The sequence below is a fragment of the Nothobranchius furzeri genome, chromosome 3, assembly GCF_043380555.1.
Source record: "Nothobranchius furzeri strain GRZ-AD chromosome 3, NfurGRZ-RIMD1, whole genome shotgun sequence".
NCBI classification, from domain to species: domain Eukaryota; kingdom Metazoa; phylum Chordata; class Actinopteri; order Cyprinodontiformes; family Nothobranchiidae; genus Nothobranchius; species Nothobranchius furzeri.
This window is the reverse complement of record NC_091743.1, coordinates 74,538,714-74,552,911: the sequence shown is the minus strand read 5'-3', so window position 1 is coordinate 74,552,911 and position 14,198 is coordinate 74,538,714. Positions and strand designations below refer to the sequence as shown.

Below are 14,198 nucleotides of genomic sequence, written 5' to 3'. Positions count from 1 at the left end.
AAACACCAAGACGGAAATGTCGTCGTGATTTAATTAAGCAACATATTAGGTAAAATAATAATAGCCGCTGGCCGTGTGGTAACGAATGGGCACAATCGCTGTTTATTACTTTTTGTCGATTGGGTCCCATCCTTATCGTTCAGCCGGCGCATGACCCGGCTAGAAGCGGAGTTGCCAGATCTCGCGGGAGAAACCAAAGACCGTGGGAGAAACAAGCAACCATCCATCTGCATCTGCAGCAACAAAATGAAGGACACAAAAACCCACCCATCCATCCATTTTCTGAACCCGCTTTGTCCATTTATGGTCGTGGCGGGGGGGGGGGGGGGGGGGGGGCTGGTGCCTATCTCCAGCGGTCAATGGGCAATCAGGCGGGGTACACCCTGGACAGAGAGCCAGTCTATCTCAGGGCAGACACAAAAACCCATTAATTTAAAAATATCACTTGCTATCATTCACCCTTTACACTAGAAATAAAACATTACTTAATCAACCTTCGTTTAAAAAAATGTTAAATAATATTTTGTAAACCAAAACCTGATGGCTATGATATTTTCTGGTTAGAAACCAAAACTCCCCAGTCTATGTGTGCTTCATAGATGCATCTAAGACATTTGATAGAGTTAACCATAGGAAACTATTCATAAAGCTGCTGCAAATCAGAATCAGAAAATATTTATTTATCCTCAAGGGGCAATTTAAAAAAATAACAGCAGAGCAGCATGATGTTTGACATACGAACATTGAATAAATAGGCAATAAGGAAGTAATAAAGCAGCAAGAAGATGGATAAAACAGAAAAATATGCCAAAAAACACTGAGATGGATAAAACAGTAAAGTATGCAAAAATCACTGAGTAAGTGAATAAAGTGACTAAAGTGTCATCTGTTGAGAGCCCAAGGAGCGGGTTTATCGGGGGATGGTCTTATCTTATCTGCTGGAGAGCAGAATGGCTTTGGGGACAAAGGTGGCCCTCCTCCTCTCAGTCTGGTCTTGCAGGAAATGCAGCGTATAGGCGTCGCCCAGAGGGGAGCCATTGAAATGCGGGGTGAAGAATGTGAGAGGGGTTGTGGAGGATTTTGGCTGCCTGTCTCAGGGCTTGTTGACAGAAAACCTGAGCAAGACTTCTTACAGGCAGGCCAACGATTTTGGAACACACTGATGCAGTGTGCTGCAGTCTGTTCCTGTTCTGTAAGAGAGTAGGACCAGCAAGTGATGGAGAAGGTCATGATGCTTTCCAGGAAGGCACAGTAAAAAGTCATCATGACTGAGGAGCTGACTCCAAAGGAGTTGAGCTTCCTAAGGGGATATAACCATTGATGGCACTTTCTGAGAATCTCTTCTGTGTTAGCAGAGCATTTCAGGAGGTTGTCAAAGGTGGTTCCCAGATACGTGTACTCCTCCACTACCTCCACTGGGTTCCCGTGGATAATGGTGGTTACTGAAGCAGCCGGATCCCTCTGCCTCCTGCAGAAGGTCACCACCATGTCTTTGGTTTTGCTCACATTCAGTTAAAGTTTGGAGCTGTCACACCATTCTACAAACTCCTGGAGAGCAGGTCCGTGGTGTTGTGAGGAGCCTGACAGCAGTGATAGGAGGACTGTATCATCAGCGTATTTCACCAGGTGACAGTTGGGATGTGTGGACCTGCAGTCGTCGGTGTAGAAGATGTAGAGCAGGGGGGAGAGCACACAGCCCCGGGGGGAGCCGGTGGAGGTGGAACGGAGACCGGAGAGACAGTTGTTGACCCGAACTTTCTGAGTCCTGTTGGTTAAAAAGTCCAGTATCCACAGGGTTAACTGGTCATCTAAATGAAATTGGGAGGAAAGTTTAGTAGCCAGGATGTGAGGCTGCAGAGTGTTGAATGCTGATGAAAAGTCAACAAACAGAAGTCTGGCGAAGGAGTCAGGGAGCTCCAGATGTTTGTGGATGGAGTCCAGGATGAAGATTTTTGCATCATCGGCGCCTCTGCGTGCACAATAAGCAAACTGGAGTGGATCCATCAGGGGCTCAGTTGCTCTCACAATGTGCTCTTTTATGATCTTCTAAAAGAGGTGTCCCAAGATTCATTGTACACATCCTGGTTTATTGGTAAGGTCAGCAAATGGTTAAAAGGGGTAACTGTATCTCAGAGCCATTTAAGGTCAGTAATGGAGTCAGACAAGGAGGCGTTCTATCTCCTCTTCTTTTTAACCTGATGACCTATAGGGCAGCAGTAGCAGGAGGTAGAGCGGGTTGCCCCATGATCGAAGGGTCATGGTTTGATTCCAGCTCCTGCCAGGGGTATTCTGCTGTTGTGTCCTTGGGCAAGACACTTCACCCATCTTGCCTGTGTTTGTGGTGGTCAGAGGGGCCGACGGCACCAAATGGCAGCCTCACCTCTGTCAGACCACCCCAGGGCAGCTGTGGCTACAAAGTAGCTACCATCACTAACAGTGTGTGAATGTGAGAGTGTGTGAAAGCATATTTGAGTGTCCTAAGCAAGCGCTATATAAGTTAAATGCATTATTATTATTATTATTATTGTTATTGTTAGTATTATTATTATCAGTGAGGTTAAAGGCCTGCAGGGCTGGATGTGCAGCTGGTGGTGGTGTCATAAATTATCTGATGCATGCAGATGATTTAGTGGTTCTGAGTTCTGAGTCCGAGGACCGCTGGTCCACAGCAGTTACTAGATATCTGCTCTGACTATGGAGGAGAACACAACAATGTTTATAATGCAGCTAAAAGTGTGGTTATGATTTGCCGGGCCAAGGAGGACGAGCAAATGAAGTTTCCAGATTTTAACCTGTCAGACTCAGTGATTACTGTCACCAAGACAGTAAAACTACTTGGTCATATCATCACAGAGGACATGAGAGATGATGATGACATGTACAGGCAGTGCTGTATGTTATGTGGTCAGGGAAACACACTTGCTTGTAAGTTTGGGTCTTGTTCTGATAAAGTAAAGATAACCTACATATGGACTAACTATCAGAAATGTAGTGTGCTGCAGGTTGCCTATAATGATGCTCTGCGTTTGATATTGAGGAAGCCCAGTGAGACGTTTGTAAATGCGAGGGTGAGCGCCCTACAAGCTGTCTTAAGAAATGTTATTTATGAATTTGTAGGATGAACAAATCTAAAAAGTGTGATTGTTTTAAGTCTAACCCGTACCTGTGTCAGTGCACTACGTTACCAGTCAAAAATGTGGAAACACTGGTTTAACAGACTTCTTCTTTTTGTAGATAAGGGAGCTACAATAATGTATGCTTTATTTTCACACTTCTGTTATTATTGTCTCTTGTTTTAGTTTTTTCGTGATGATTTGTCTCTTGTGCGTAAGTATGTCATATTGGGCTAATTTCATTTGATCTTATCTGTATGTTTTTCTACTTCAGTGAATTGGACTGAGTCCGGAATAAAGAAAACTTCACCTAAAACACGTAAAATGTTGAAAAAATTGGTAGTTAAAGATTTTGTGTTTACGCTGAAACTGGTCTGCATCCTTAAAGGGATATTCATGACGTGAACTCCCACAAATCCTTCCACAGGAGTGTTATGATGAGATTTGTGACAAGTAAGCATTTAATTTTGGGTCGTGACACTGTCGCCCTCCTGTGGCTATTTAGTGACATTACAGCAAACATGTTGCCAAACGCAAACATTTCAAGTTAGGACAACAAAGTTTTATCCCACAAAACTCTGATTTAAAAATTGTATTTTTATTTACACACTTTGGGATATTTTGCTCATGTTTCATAACAGTTAAATCTTAATTGGATTTAACTTTTAATTTTAACAAGTTAATCATCTTGTTTCTTTTTCTATTGTTTGTGTACACACAGGATTTTTATGGCCCTTTGCGATTATTTAGTGGCATTGCAACCAATGTGATTGCATTCAAACATCAAAATGTTCAGCAGGAAATGCACTAATGAGAATCAAGTCCTTACAGCTTTGGTTGCGGTGTCAGTGACCCTACAAACAGGCGATGTTTGCAAGACCATGTTTTGAGAAGATAAATGGAGATCTGAGTGGTAAAATTATGTTCAATGTACACTTTTTTTTGCAGCAAGAAAGTGGGTGGTTTGAAAAAAAAGAAAAACAATTGGTCAGGGAGGGTGTTAAAAGCGCATTTTATTTGTTTATTTGGTTTTTTATTTACACACACCCAAATGAGAAAGACAATCTGCAATTGTCAATTTTAGACGGGTTTAAGGTCATTTGTAAAGTTTATCCTTTAGTTTTTCAAACTTATGCTAACTTTCAGCACAGTGGGGGAGGACTGGTGGTTTGGGCTTATTTTAGAGTCCTTGCAGTTGTTGAGTCAGCTAGAAACTCCTCTGCAGTTCAGATGGGATCTTTGTAATCAGACACAGCTAAAACGTGTCCCAAACCCAGTGGGGTAATATTTCCTAACACGCTGATGAATCTACAAGTCAAGGTCCCCAGAGGGCCGTGCAGAAACCAAACTCATTGAATGAAATCAGCATTGTAAAGAAGAACAACGCATCAATGTGTGATAACCGATGCATCACTTAAAAACAAATCCAGCCTTAGAAAAGTAAGCTGTTGTAATCCATCATACTTCCAGCAAAGCTAAAGTAAAAGTCGTCTAAGAGAGACAGAAACCTCAAGTGCCGCTTCAGGCAGCCCTGAAAACTACAAAGGGAGGTAGATTGCTAAATGTCATTTGGAAGGCAGTTCCACAGTTTTCGGGCCATCACAGCACAGGTTTGAGAGACAGACCACCAGAGTGAAGTGATTTGGATGGAAAATATTTCTCAAGAAGCACTGATAAGGTGGGGCTGTGTCTGCATGGGACTGGAGAACCACCTGGAGTCTGGCTGATCCCATCAGGCATACAGGAAATAACAATAGTCAGGCCTACCCAATTCAAAAGCACGTATCACAATTTCCAAGTTCTGTCGTGAAAGCACCTGCTTTTTCTTAGAAAGCAGTGGGAGCTGAAAGAAACCAGATCTAACACTGCATTCACGTGGGTGTCAAGTGCCAGAGAGGAATCTAAATCGACACCCAAATCAGTGATCACAGTCTCGTCACTCAGGGCCAATGATAAGAGACCAAGAACTTTTCCTGGGAAATAAACTGACCTCAGTTTTACTCTGATTAAGGCTCAAATATAATTTTGACAACCTTCACAACCACTTGCTAAAATGTTTTTCCAAACCAGAACTCTTGCGTCATACTACCAGCAGAGATGTCTCAGTGGATGAAGTACCCCTCAGCCCTCCTCTGTTCCTCTACAAACTTTTCCTGACAAAGCTGAGGACCCCCCCCCCCCCCCTTTCAAACGTCCCATCTGCTTTGCTTCCTCTCTGCAGCAGCAAATTGTTCTGTCCAACAGCACCAAAGACATTAATATGTATGTACTGTAAAACAAACAGGTCCTAATATTCAACCATGTAGAACTCCACATTTTATTCAAGTCAGGATTCAGCATTATTAATTCCTGCATTATTGGGTGGCAGTGAATCTGACTCTGGAGGTGGAGCAGGTCAGTGATCAGAGGGTATTCCAACTAATTGGGATTGTCATGATTTTATTCATTTGTTTGACCCACATGCAGATTAACTCTTAAGAGATGTAATTGCATTGAAAAGGTTCATTTATAAGGGAGGATGTGACGCTGGATGTCCCAGAGGTCAGGGCACTAGGTGGTTCTGAAAGGGGAAGTGAAGGTGAGCAGAAGCAACTGACAGTTGAGAATTGAAGGTAATTGAGCAGCTTACTGAGTGCATGAATTGAGTGACTGGAGAGTAGGTGAGTCAAGGGTCCAATGATGAAAAGATCCGTATGCACTGGGGGTTAGGCTGAAAGATCAATAGCTGGTCCAGAATTATGATGAGGCATTTCTTACGATTGTCGGTGAGGGCGGAGCAGGTGACGCACGGGTGGAGATGGAGTGTAGACAGCTGAGAATGTGCTGCCACGTGTTCGATGGGAAGAAGGAGGTAGAAGCTAGTGCAGATGATTTCCTAGGGGCTGGTTAGTGGAAACAGGACACAAGTATCAAAAGACTGGATCAAGATTTCAGGCTGGACGGCTAGAAGGCTGGATTTACCACAAGGTGCAACATTCTGGCAGAATGCAATTGGCTTCCTGATCCTTTTACCCTCTTAGGCAGGTTGTGAGGTGATTTGCAGGTGTGCAGCTGAGAAGCTGGAGATAGCCAAAGAGCGTCACCACAGCACCCGGAGGCAAGCCTGCATACTAAGGAGAGATGAGCACAAAAACCAAGAACTTGAGGAATCCTGGACCCAGACCCCTGACAGTGATGTTGTGTCCTTGGGCTTTGTACAGTCTGAGGTTCAAAATCTTGGAAGTATTAAGGATATTTTAATTGTTGAATAAAGTTCAAAGACTTGATTGTTTTTGCAAGAGGAAATCATTTCTTTAAATCTCACCTCACATTATTTCAAAAACGTTACAGTAAAACTATACAACCATGTATTTCTCCAACCCATCTGTAAATACAAGTGATTTTAGGAAAACCGTTCCTGCTATGGCAGGTTTCTGAGCTTCATACGAAACTGTCCTTTGACATGAAGGTGAGAGGACTGTTTCAGCTACAAGGGGATGCCGGTTCCATTAGGCTTCGAATTCTGTGTTCCCTTCACAAGTCTAGTGATGCAAGAACGAAAACAAAATCACTCTTAGAGGCTTTACAGGCCCCAATCATGCATCAGAAGTCATTAAAAACTCTTCAGTCAAGGTGTTTCCTGGACAATAATTGTGAAGAAAAAGGAGCAATTCAAAGAAAGCTTTTGGTAACTAAAAAGAAAATTAGTGTTTATTGAAAAAAAGATAAAATGGATTAAAAAACGCTGAGTCAGGCTTTAGAGAAAAACTGTTGAATGTGAAGTTGATTTTGTTTTAGTTTGCAGCAGAAAATGCACAAATAAAAGCCTTAAAAAGCACAGATTCGGCTGCAGTGTCAGTGACTCTACAAACAGGTGATATTTGCAAAACAATTGATAAGCATAAATAGAGATCAGTGGCGTAACTCCAGATTCAACATGAACTTTTCTCCCTTTTTACGGTAAGGAAGTGGGTGGTTGGAGGAAAGAGGACAACAATTGGTCAGGGAGGGCAATAAAAGTGGATCTGATAGAGTCAGAACGGGAGTCTGCACGGACACACCATGAAGGCTTTGTGTGTGGCTGTTGTGTTGAGCCTCGTCTCAGCAAGCCAAGCTGCACCCCTGACCTGTGAAAAGCTGCTAACTCCAGCAGAGAAAGGCCCAGAAGTAAGTTGTTACCCTTCATGAGTGATCCTGTGGATTTTAAACGAGTTTCTCTGGTATTTTCTTTCTTGAGCTTCATTTATAATCATCTTTCAGTTGTATTATATTCAAACTGTTTTTTTTTTCTGTCATTTCAGTTGTCCGGACGATGGCACTACATAGCTTTGTCAACAGAGCTCTGCTTGCCTACATCAATACTGAATACTTTCTTTTGGCCGAGTTTAGCCATGGAAATCACTGCTAAAGACACACCCAACATCTACGATGGCATGTCTGTGGTCAAAATGTAGGACACTTTATTCATTTGCTATTTTAGACATATTTTAATGTTCAAATCAATCTTTAAATGCACAATTTTTAATTTAAATCTTACTGTTTTTTCTCAGGTACGGATATTGCTTCAATGACTCTGAGGCCTATAAGTATGAGAACAACAAAATATTTGACGTCAACGACCAGAGTAGGAACTTTTCCTACTATGAGCTTTTAAACTTCTGTCTGTAGACTGTAGTGTTTTTTTATTCATACACTTTTTGCAAGCTGACTCTCTGTCGTGCAGGTACTTTATTTTAAGGATTTAAAAGCAAAATATTTAAACTTTTAAATCCCGAATTTTTGTGTATTATTTAACCGTCAAAAATGTTGGCATCACCTGCTTTTTACAATATGTTTGCTAAAGCTGCAGGGTTATAGCAATACTTTTGTTGCACAATTTAAACTTCTGTTCATGCATTAAACTCTCACTGGTTCCAACAGACGTCCCAACTGGAGATGCTGATGTGATGCTGTACACCAGTTGCCCCGACTGCATCGTTATAAAGTCAAACGACATCGTCGACTCTCTTATTCTCCTCAGTAAGAAAATTCAAAGATAAATAGAGAAAAAAAGCATGCTTGTAAACGTTGACCTGTCAGGTAAACATAAAACAGGCAGTGATATAACAACTTCCAGAGGTAGCGCGTCTCCTCAGGTAAACAGCCTGTGACATAGCTGGTCTGCACATTTCCCTAAAATATCACACATCAACGAGTAGTACAGACAGTCGTAACACCTGCTCCCCTAAGAGTGATAGCTCTACCCTGCTAGATAAGCAAATATTAATCAGTGAATTTCTCTTTATCGGAGGCTTTTCCATCTTTCCAGTTCAATTTTAAAACATCTACTTGGGCAGCAGTAGCTCAGGAGGTAGAACGGGTTGCCTCATGATCGGACGGTCATGGGTTTGATTCCAGCTCCCTCCAGGGGTATTCTGCTGTTGTGTCCTTGGGCAAGACACTTCACCCAATTTGCCTGTGTTAGTGATGGTCAGAGGGGCCAATGGCGCCAAATGACAGCCTCGCCTCTGTCAGACCTCCCCAGGGCAGTGTGGCTACAAAGTAGCTTACCATCACTAGCAGTGTGTGAATGTGAGAATGCATGCAAGCGTCTTTGAGTGTCCTAAACAAGTGCTACGTATATAAGTTTGATGTATTATTATTATCATTATTATTATTATCAATATCAATATTAATATTGATATTAATATTTTTTATTGTTGTTGTTGTTATTATTATTATTATTATTACTACTACTCTTGATGTCTTTGCCTAAAGCAACAGTGGCACAGGAGTTAAGTGCTCGCCCCGTAATCGGAAGGTTGCAGGTTTGAGCCCCGCTCAGTCTGTCGCTGTGTCCTTGGGCAAGACACTTAACCCACCTTGCCTGCTGGTGGTGGTCGGAGGGACCGGTGGCGCCTGTGCTCGGCAGCCTCGCCTCTGTCAGTGCGCCCCAGGGCAGCTGTGGCTACACCGTAGTGCATCACCATCAGTGTGTGAATGGGTGAATGACTGGATGTGTTGTAAAGTGCCTTGGGGGGTTCCAGGACTCTAGAAGGAGCTATGTCAAATACAGGCCATTTACCATTTACATAAAGCAGTTTCTGTTGGTTTGCTTTGGTTGCCTGTTTGTTGGCATCTTTAGAGTTTTTTTGAACATCTGAGTGAATATACAGCACAGAAGTATATTCTAGAAGTAAAGTATCTTATTTTTTTTATTTGGTGCTTTGTTTCCAGGTCGGAGAAAGACCATCTCTGATGCTGAGATGAAGGAGTTTGAGCAGCAGACAAATTGCCGTCGCTGGTCCAAGCCTTTGGTTCTAAACTCAGACCATGGTGAGACTTTTATTATCAACTAAACATTTTCAATTAGAAACTGTGGTGCATGGCAATTACAATAAAACATGCTTGAAAAAGTATTGAAAACTAATAAGTCATTTATGTTTGATGGTTATTATTAGTTAGACTTTTCAATATTCAAGCACGTAACAACATTTCTCTTTGCAGAACATGACAAATGCCAGTTCATTGATGAGAATATATCCGAGGAGGAGGCTTCAGATGTGCTGAAGAACGTTCTTGTTGGATTGTTTGAGAGAGTGAAAACCACCCACCAAAGTTTTATCAGCTGCCTTGTAGAGTCGTTTATTAAGTCCTTTTCCACCACTTCTGAAAACTGAAGTTTTTCTTCATGCCCTTGACTACGGAACAAGCTTTCATCCCTTCGACACTGAAACATCTCTTCTGAATCATGTTGTTATTTCCTTTTAAAAGTGCAAATGTAAATGACAACATTCATGTAAATCAGTCTAAATGAGTTTCATCAGTGAGATCCTTCCTATAAAAACATAAATGTTGATGGCCTGCTTTTCTGGAGCATACAGGCGTGTGTTAACACAAACCTAAGCAAGACAGGCATGTGCCGCTGTAACAAACCAGTTTTGTAAGAGTTTAAATTCATTTAAATGTTCACGCTCTTTTTATTTAAAACAGCCCTTGCATGTTGGTGGACCGGGGGGGGGGGGGGGCATGACCCCCCCCCAGTCGCACACACACTTTTTCCTAAGCCAATTTTTGTCCGCTGCACTTTTTACCATCCAAAACAATATTACACTATATTAAATAGACACTGAACCAAGTGGAAAACATCCGTTTGTGTTGAAACCTGTTTCCCATTAGAAACTAATGACCTGCAGGGATGTCTGAACAAAACACACACAGTAGCCCTCCACTGTTTCTCCACAACAGCCTTTGCTGATCTGAATGCCCCATTTGCTTTATTTCTTTTCTTCAGTATCAAACATGGCTCCAAACAGAAACAAAATGTTATTGCAGCAGCACTACAGCAAACAGCCAATGAAAACAAAGAAGGGCATTTGTAAATAAACAAGGATGCTTTTGTTCCTGTTTATTTTATTGAACAGGGACCTTTTTCGTGAAGCTTGCTTTTGTGTGAAACGGGGTCTGACATTTGTGTATGAATGTCAAATTTCAGCCACGTTTTCAGACTTTGTGCACACACAGAATCAGCCGTAAGCCAGGTTCCTCTTGAAAAGCAAACGAGGATAACCTGATTAAAATGGGGACATGAACAACTCGATAAAACTTTGAGATCTTAACTGCCAAAAATGGGGCAAGAACATTTTCATAGTTAATGTGATCATTTGAAGTTATAAAAGAACAAGGGTGCATTTTTTAAGTCGCAAAAGAAAACCCAGATTAATTTAATTCCTCAAACCGTGAACAAGAGTGCACAATAAAAAAACATTAAACATTCCTCTTGTGTTTTTGATAATTCAGCATGAATATCAAGTGTTTTTGGAGCTATTTTACAGCTTCTGTGTTCTATGTTGGTGAACTTTATTGATTTGTTTCCCAAACCATGAAGAGAGCTGTTTGTGCTTTTGCCTGATGAGTAAACATGCACTTACTGGAAAATGCTTTAAGTCAACATCCAGTTTAAGAGGAAGAGGAGGAGGTTGGCAGCAAAGTTGGTGGTCAGGTATACCTTTAACGGGGGTGGTGATCAAAGGCTCTTGGTGCTGGCCAGCTTTAAGGGCCTGAGCTGGTATAAAAGGCTCTGGCTAGACGTAATCAGACTCATCTCAAAGTATGGCTCTGTCTCTGGAACCTGTTCCCTCTAAAAGTGTTGGACACTCTTCCATTCTGTAGTTGCTGCCACTGAGAGGGCTACAGCCACGGTGTTAAGGTGATGCCTTTTGGTGGCCTAAGGATCGGGTCTCTGCTTTTTACAGATGATGCATTACTGATCTTCTACTTCTGTTGGAGCAGTTTTCAGCTAACTGTGAAGCAGCTGAGATCAGAAAAGGTAAGGCCTGCTCCTGGTCAGGGACGAGGTCCTGTCTCAAGTGGAGGAGTTTGTGTCTTTGGGTCTTTTTCACAAATGAGGGGGAAAAATGGAGTGGAAGATTAATAGGCAGATTGTTGCTGCATCCACGATGATGCGGTTGTTGCACTGGTCTGTTGTGAAGAGAGAGAGAGCAACTTCAATTTATCATTGATCGACGTTCCAACCCTCATGCATGGTCATTAGCTTTGGATAGTAACCAAAAGCATGAGATCGTGGGCACAAGCGGCCGAAATGAGTTTTCTCTGCAGGGTGTCGGCTCTCCTCTGAAGCCAGCCACTCTCCCACCAAGTAGCTCGGAGTAGATCCGCTGCTCCTCCACATCAAGAGGAGCCTGTTGAAGTAGCTTGCGCATCTGGTCAGGATGTCTCCTGGACACCTTTCCTGGCATTTCCAACCAGGAGGAGACCTAACGGAAGATCCAGGACATGCTGGAGAGATGTTTCTTGGCCTGCCTTGGGATTCCCTGGAGGAGCTGGCCCAAGTGGCTGAGGAGAGGGAAGTCTGGCCTTTCCGCTTAGACTACTGCCCCCGTGACCCAGCCCTGGAGAATCGTCAAGACACTTGTGTAATATAACTGAAAAGTATGAAGTGTTATAGTTTACCGCAAAAATGTTAGAAGAACTGAAAATAGATTTTCAGACTGTTTTCTCAGACAAACAACACCAGCCAGTAGAAACATATACTGAGTCCAAACAGTGAAAACCAATATGGAGCATGATAGTTTTTATGTTACATCATAATAACATTGAGTTAAAAATCGTCATTGTTAGAGGTCATAAAATTGGATTTATGAGAAAATGCAAAGATTGTGAGATTTTACTGGTCAAGCTCAGAAATGAATGTCAAAGTTTAAAGCCTTCGTCTCCGTTTGACGCGTGGTAAAGAAATCTTCTTTTGCTATTTTCTCCTTTCCTTTGGTCAGAAATCCATTTCAGTCACTTGGCTTTTGAATGCAGTTTAGATGCTTCGAAACAAAACCTCGTTTCATTAGAAAAACAGCTGTTTTTAACACTGATGAACATATTTCCTTCCACTTGATTTGAGACTACTCTTTTAATATTTTTATTTTTCAGAATACGTTGAGCTACAAGTCTATAAAAAAATTCACACTCCAGAATAGCTGCGCTCTCTCAGCTTTGCACCCAAACGAGTCGAGGAAATGGAAATTTCAGAAGCAAGAGCTCAAACATCTGCTGGACTTTTACAAGACAGACATTTCACAAGTACTTCCTGCATTAAATCAAATCAATAAAACACAAAGTGAGTGTTCTGAACAAATAAAAGCTGAAATAAACAAGCCTTTAGTCATTACTAACACTTCTGAAGTTACTGCCGGGGTTGTTATCTGCTTGGCTGGTCTGAGATACTTCATTTTCAGTAGAACACAAAATGAACTTTCTGCAAATCTTCTGATATCCTGCTTTGATTTTTGGTACTTTGAAGGCATACACAACTGGATTCACAGCTGAATTAGCATGAGAAAGCACAATGGCTACATACACAAATTGGACCGGTAAAGCATCTGGTCCCTTAAAGTAAAAAACACAGTTGATTATGTTGAGAGGGAGCCAGGATAGAGCGAACAGAGCCAGGACCAGAGACAGAGATGCTGCCAGCTGCTTCTCCTTCCTCAGGTAGGTTTGGGACTGGTTATGTGCTCCGTTTCCTGGCCTGTCTCTGAGGTTTCTTCGAATATAACAGAAGATGTAGCAGTAGAGCACACTCATTATCGAAAGAGGTGTAAGGTTGCAGAGAAAGAAACTGAAGTACACCATATACTTCATGGGAATCACTTTCACAAACTGGCAAAGAAATGTGGAATTTGAAGATGGAGGAGGGTCTTTGTGCCATCCAAGCATGGGAGTAAAACTCAGCGGTGTCGCAGCAATCCAACATGCAGCCACCACTAGATAAGAATGCCTCCATGTCACGGTACGTTTGTACCTGGAAACAGTTATGTGTTGACTTGTAACTGAATTTAAGTATAAATTAGAGAGCTACGACTCCTACTTAAAGCTGTACAAAAAAATGCTCAATTTTACCAGAGAGGGATGGAGACTCTCACGAAGCGGTCCACGGCGATGGCCATCAGAGAGAGGACTGAAACCAGGGTCAGCAGGAGGATCATACAGCTGATGAAGAGACAAGTGAGGAATGAAGTCTCCACTCGTCCATCCACCACTACAGCCAGAGGAATGGCCACAGCTCCAACCATGAAGTCAGACACAGCCAGAGACACAATGAGGCAGAAGGTGGGCTGCTGGATGCTTTTAGTTTTCCACAGAGACAAAATAACCAGCATGTTACCAAGAATGCAGCTAATGGCAATGAGAGCCTCCACTGAGGTGTAAATAAGCTCTCCCGTGCTCATGGTGCTCACTCTCTGACTGATGCTTGCTGGTAATGATGGCGTGCATCCGAGTTGACAAAATAAACCCAACTCAGGAAGTTACTGAACTGTTTAATTTACCACTCATTTCTGGGTCTGTCCTATGCATGGAAATGTTGCTTAGTGCAGTCGTTACAATGCTCTGAGGGTTAAGGTTAAGGTTAGGGTTAAGCATTTTGCTTAACAAAATAAACTACAAAGCCACATCCTTTATCGAGTGGTGCCTGGCTTGAATTTCACAGACCTCATTTGTTTTTCTCTGAAATGATGCTGAACTTGTGGATAAATGTTGTGACCATGCAGCAAGAACAAAACATTGAAAACTGAATTACAACAAGGTGTAAAATACATTGTTGGTTCAAAAGCC

The 14,198-nt window shown here is 42.2% G+C and overlaps 2 protein-coding genes and 1 long non-coding RNA gene across 3 annotated transcripts; 2 read left to right on the top strand and 1 right to left on the bottom strand.

The window, feature by feature from the left end:
• The first annotated feature begins 7,134 nt into the window (after positions 1 to 7,134).
• On the top strand, positions 7,135 to 9,928 carry LOC107384930 (uncharacterized). The gene is made up of 6 exons (XM_015958450.3): positions 7,135 to 7,259; positions 7,394 to 7,542; positions 7,643 to 7,716; positions 8,013 to 8,111; positions 9,309 to 9,407; positions 9,579 to 9,928. The coding sequence occupies exons 1-6, from the start codon at positions 7,155 to 7,157 to the stop codon at positions 9,749 to 9,751; spliced, it is 699 nt and encodes a 232-aa protein (XP_015813936.1). The 5' UTR covers positions 7,135 to 7,154; the 3' UTR covers positions 9,752 to 9,928.
• A 1,230-nt stretch (positions 9,929 to 11,158) lies between these two features.
• Positions 11,159 to 13,622, top strand: LOC139068997 (uncharacterized). Its single transcript, XR_011520228.1, has 3 exons — positions 11,159 to 11,280; positions 11,364 to 11,400; positions 13,488 to 13,622. It is a non-coding gene; the product is annotated as an uncharacterized lncRNA (long non-coding RNA).
• Positions 12,543 to 13,992, bottom strand: LOC107384929 (adenosine receptor A1). Its single transcript, XM_015958449.3, has 2 exons — positions 13,485 to 13,992; positions 12,543 to 13,386 (listed from the first exon to the last, which is right to left on the bottom strand). Exons 1-2 carry the CDS (start codon positions 13,811 to 13,813, stop codon positions 12,744 to 12,746), a joined length of 972 nt encoding a protein of 323 aa, XP_015813935.1. The 5' UTR covers positions 13,814 to 13,992; the 3' UTR covers positions 12,543 to 12,743.
• Positions 13,993 to 14,198: the final 206 nt, after the last annotated feature.

What these genes read in the sequence shown, in the direction of transcription:
- LOC107384930 (XM_015958450.3), top strand. Translation starts at nt 7,155, where the DNA reads ATGAAGGCTTTGTGTGTGGCTGTTGTGTTGAGCCTCGTCTCAGCAAGC. An exon ending in CAGCAGAGAAAGGCCCAGAA is followed by an intron (nt 7,260 to 7,393) that starts GTAAGTTGTTAC and finishes CTGTCATTTCAG; the next exon opens with TTGTCCGGACGATGGCACTA. An exon ending in GGCATGTCTGTGGTCAAAAT is followed by an intron (nt 7,543 to 7,642) that starts GTAGGACACTTT and finishes GTTTTTTCTCAG; the next exon opens with GTACGGATATTGCTTCAATG.
- LOC107384929 (XM_015958449.3), bottom strand. Translation starts at nt 13,813, where the DNA reads ATGAGCACGGGAGAGCTTATTTACACCTCAGTGGAGGCTCTCATTGCC. An exon ending in AGAGTCTCCATCCCTCTCTG is followed by an intron (nt 13,387 to 13,484) that starts GTAAAATTGAGC and finishes AACTGTTTCCAG; the next exon opens with GTACAAACGTACCGTGACAT.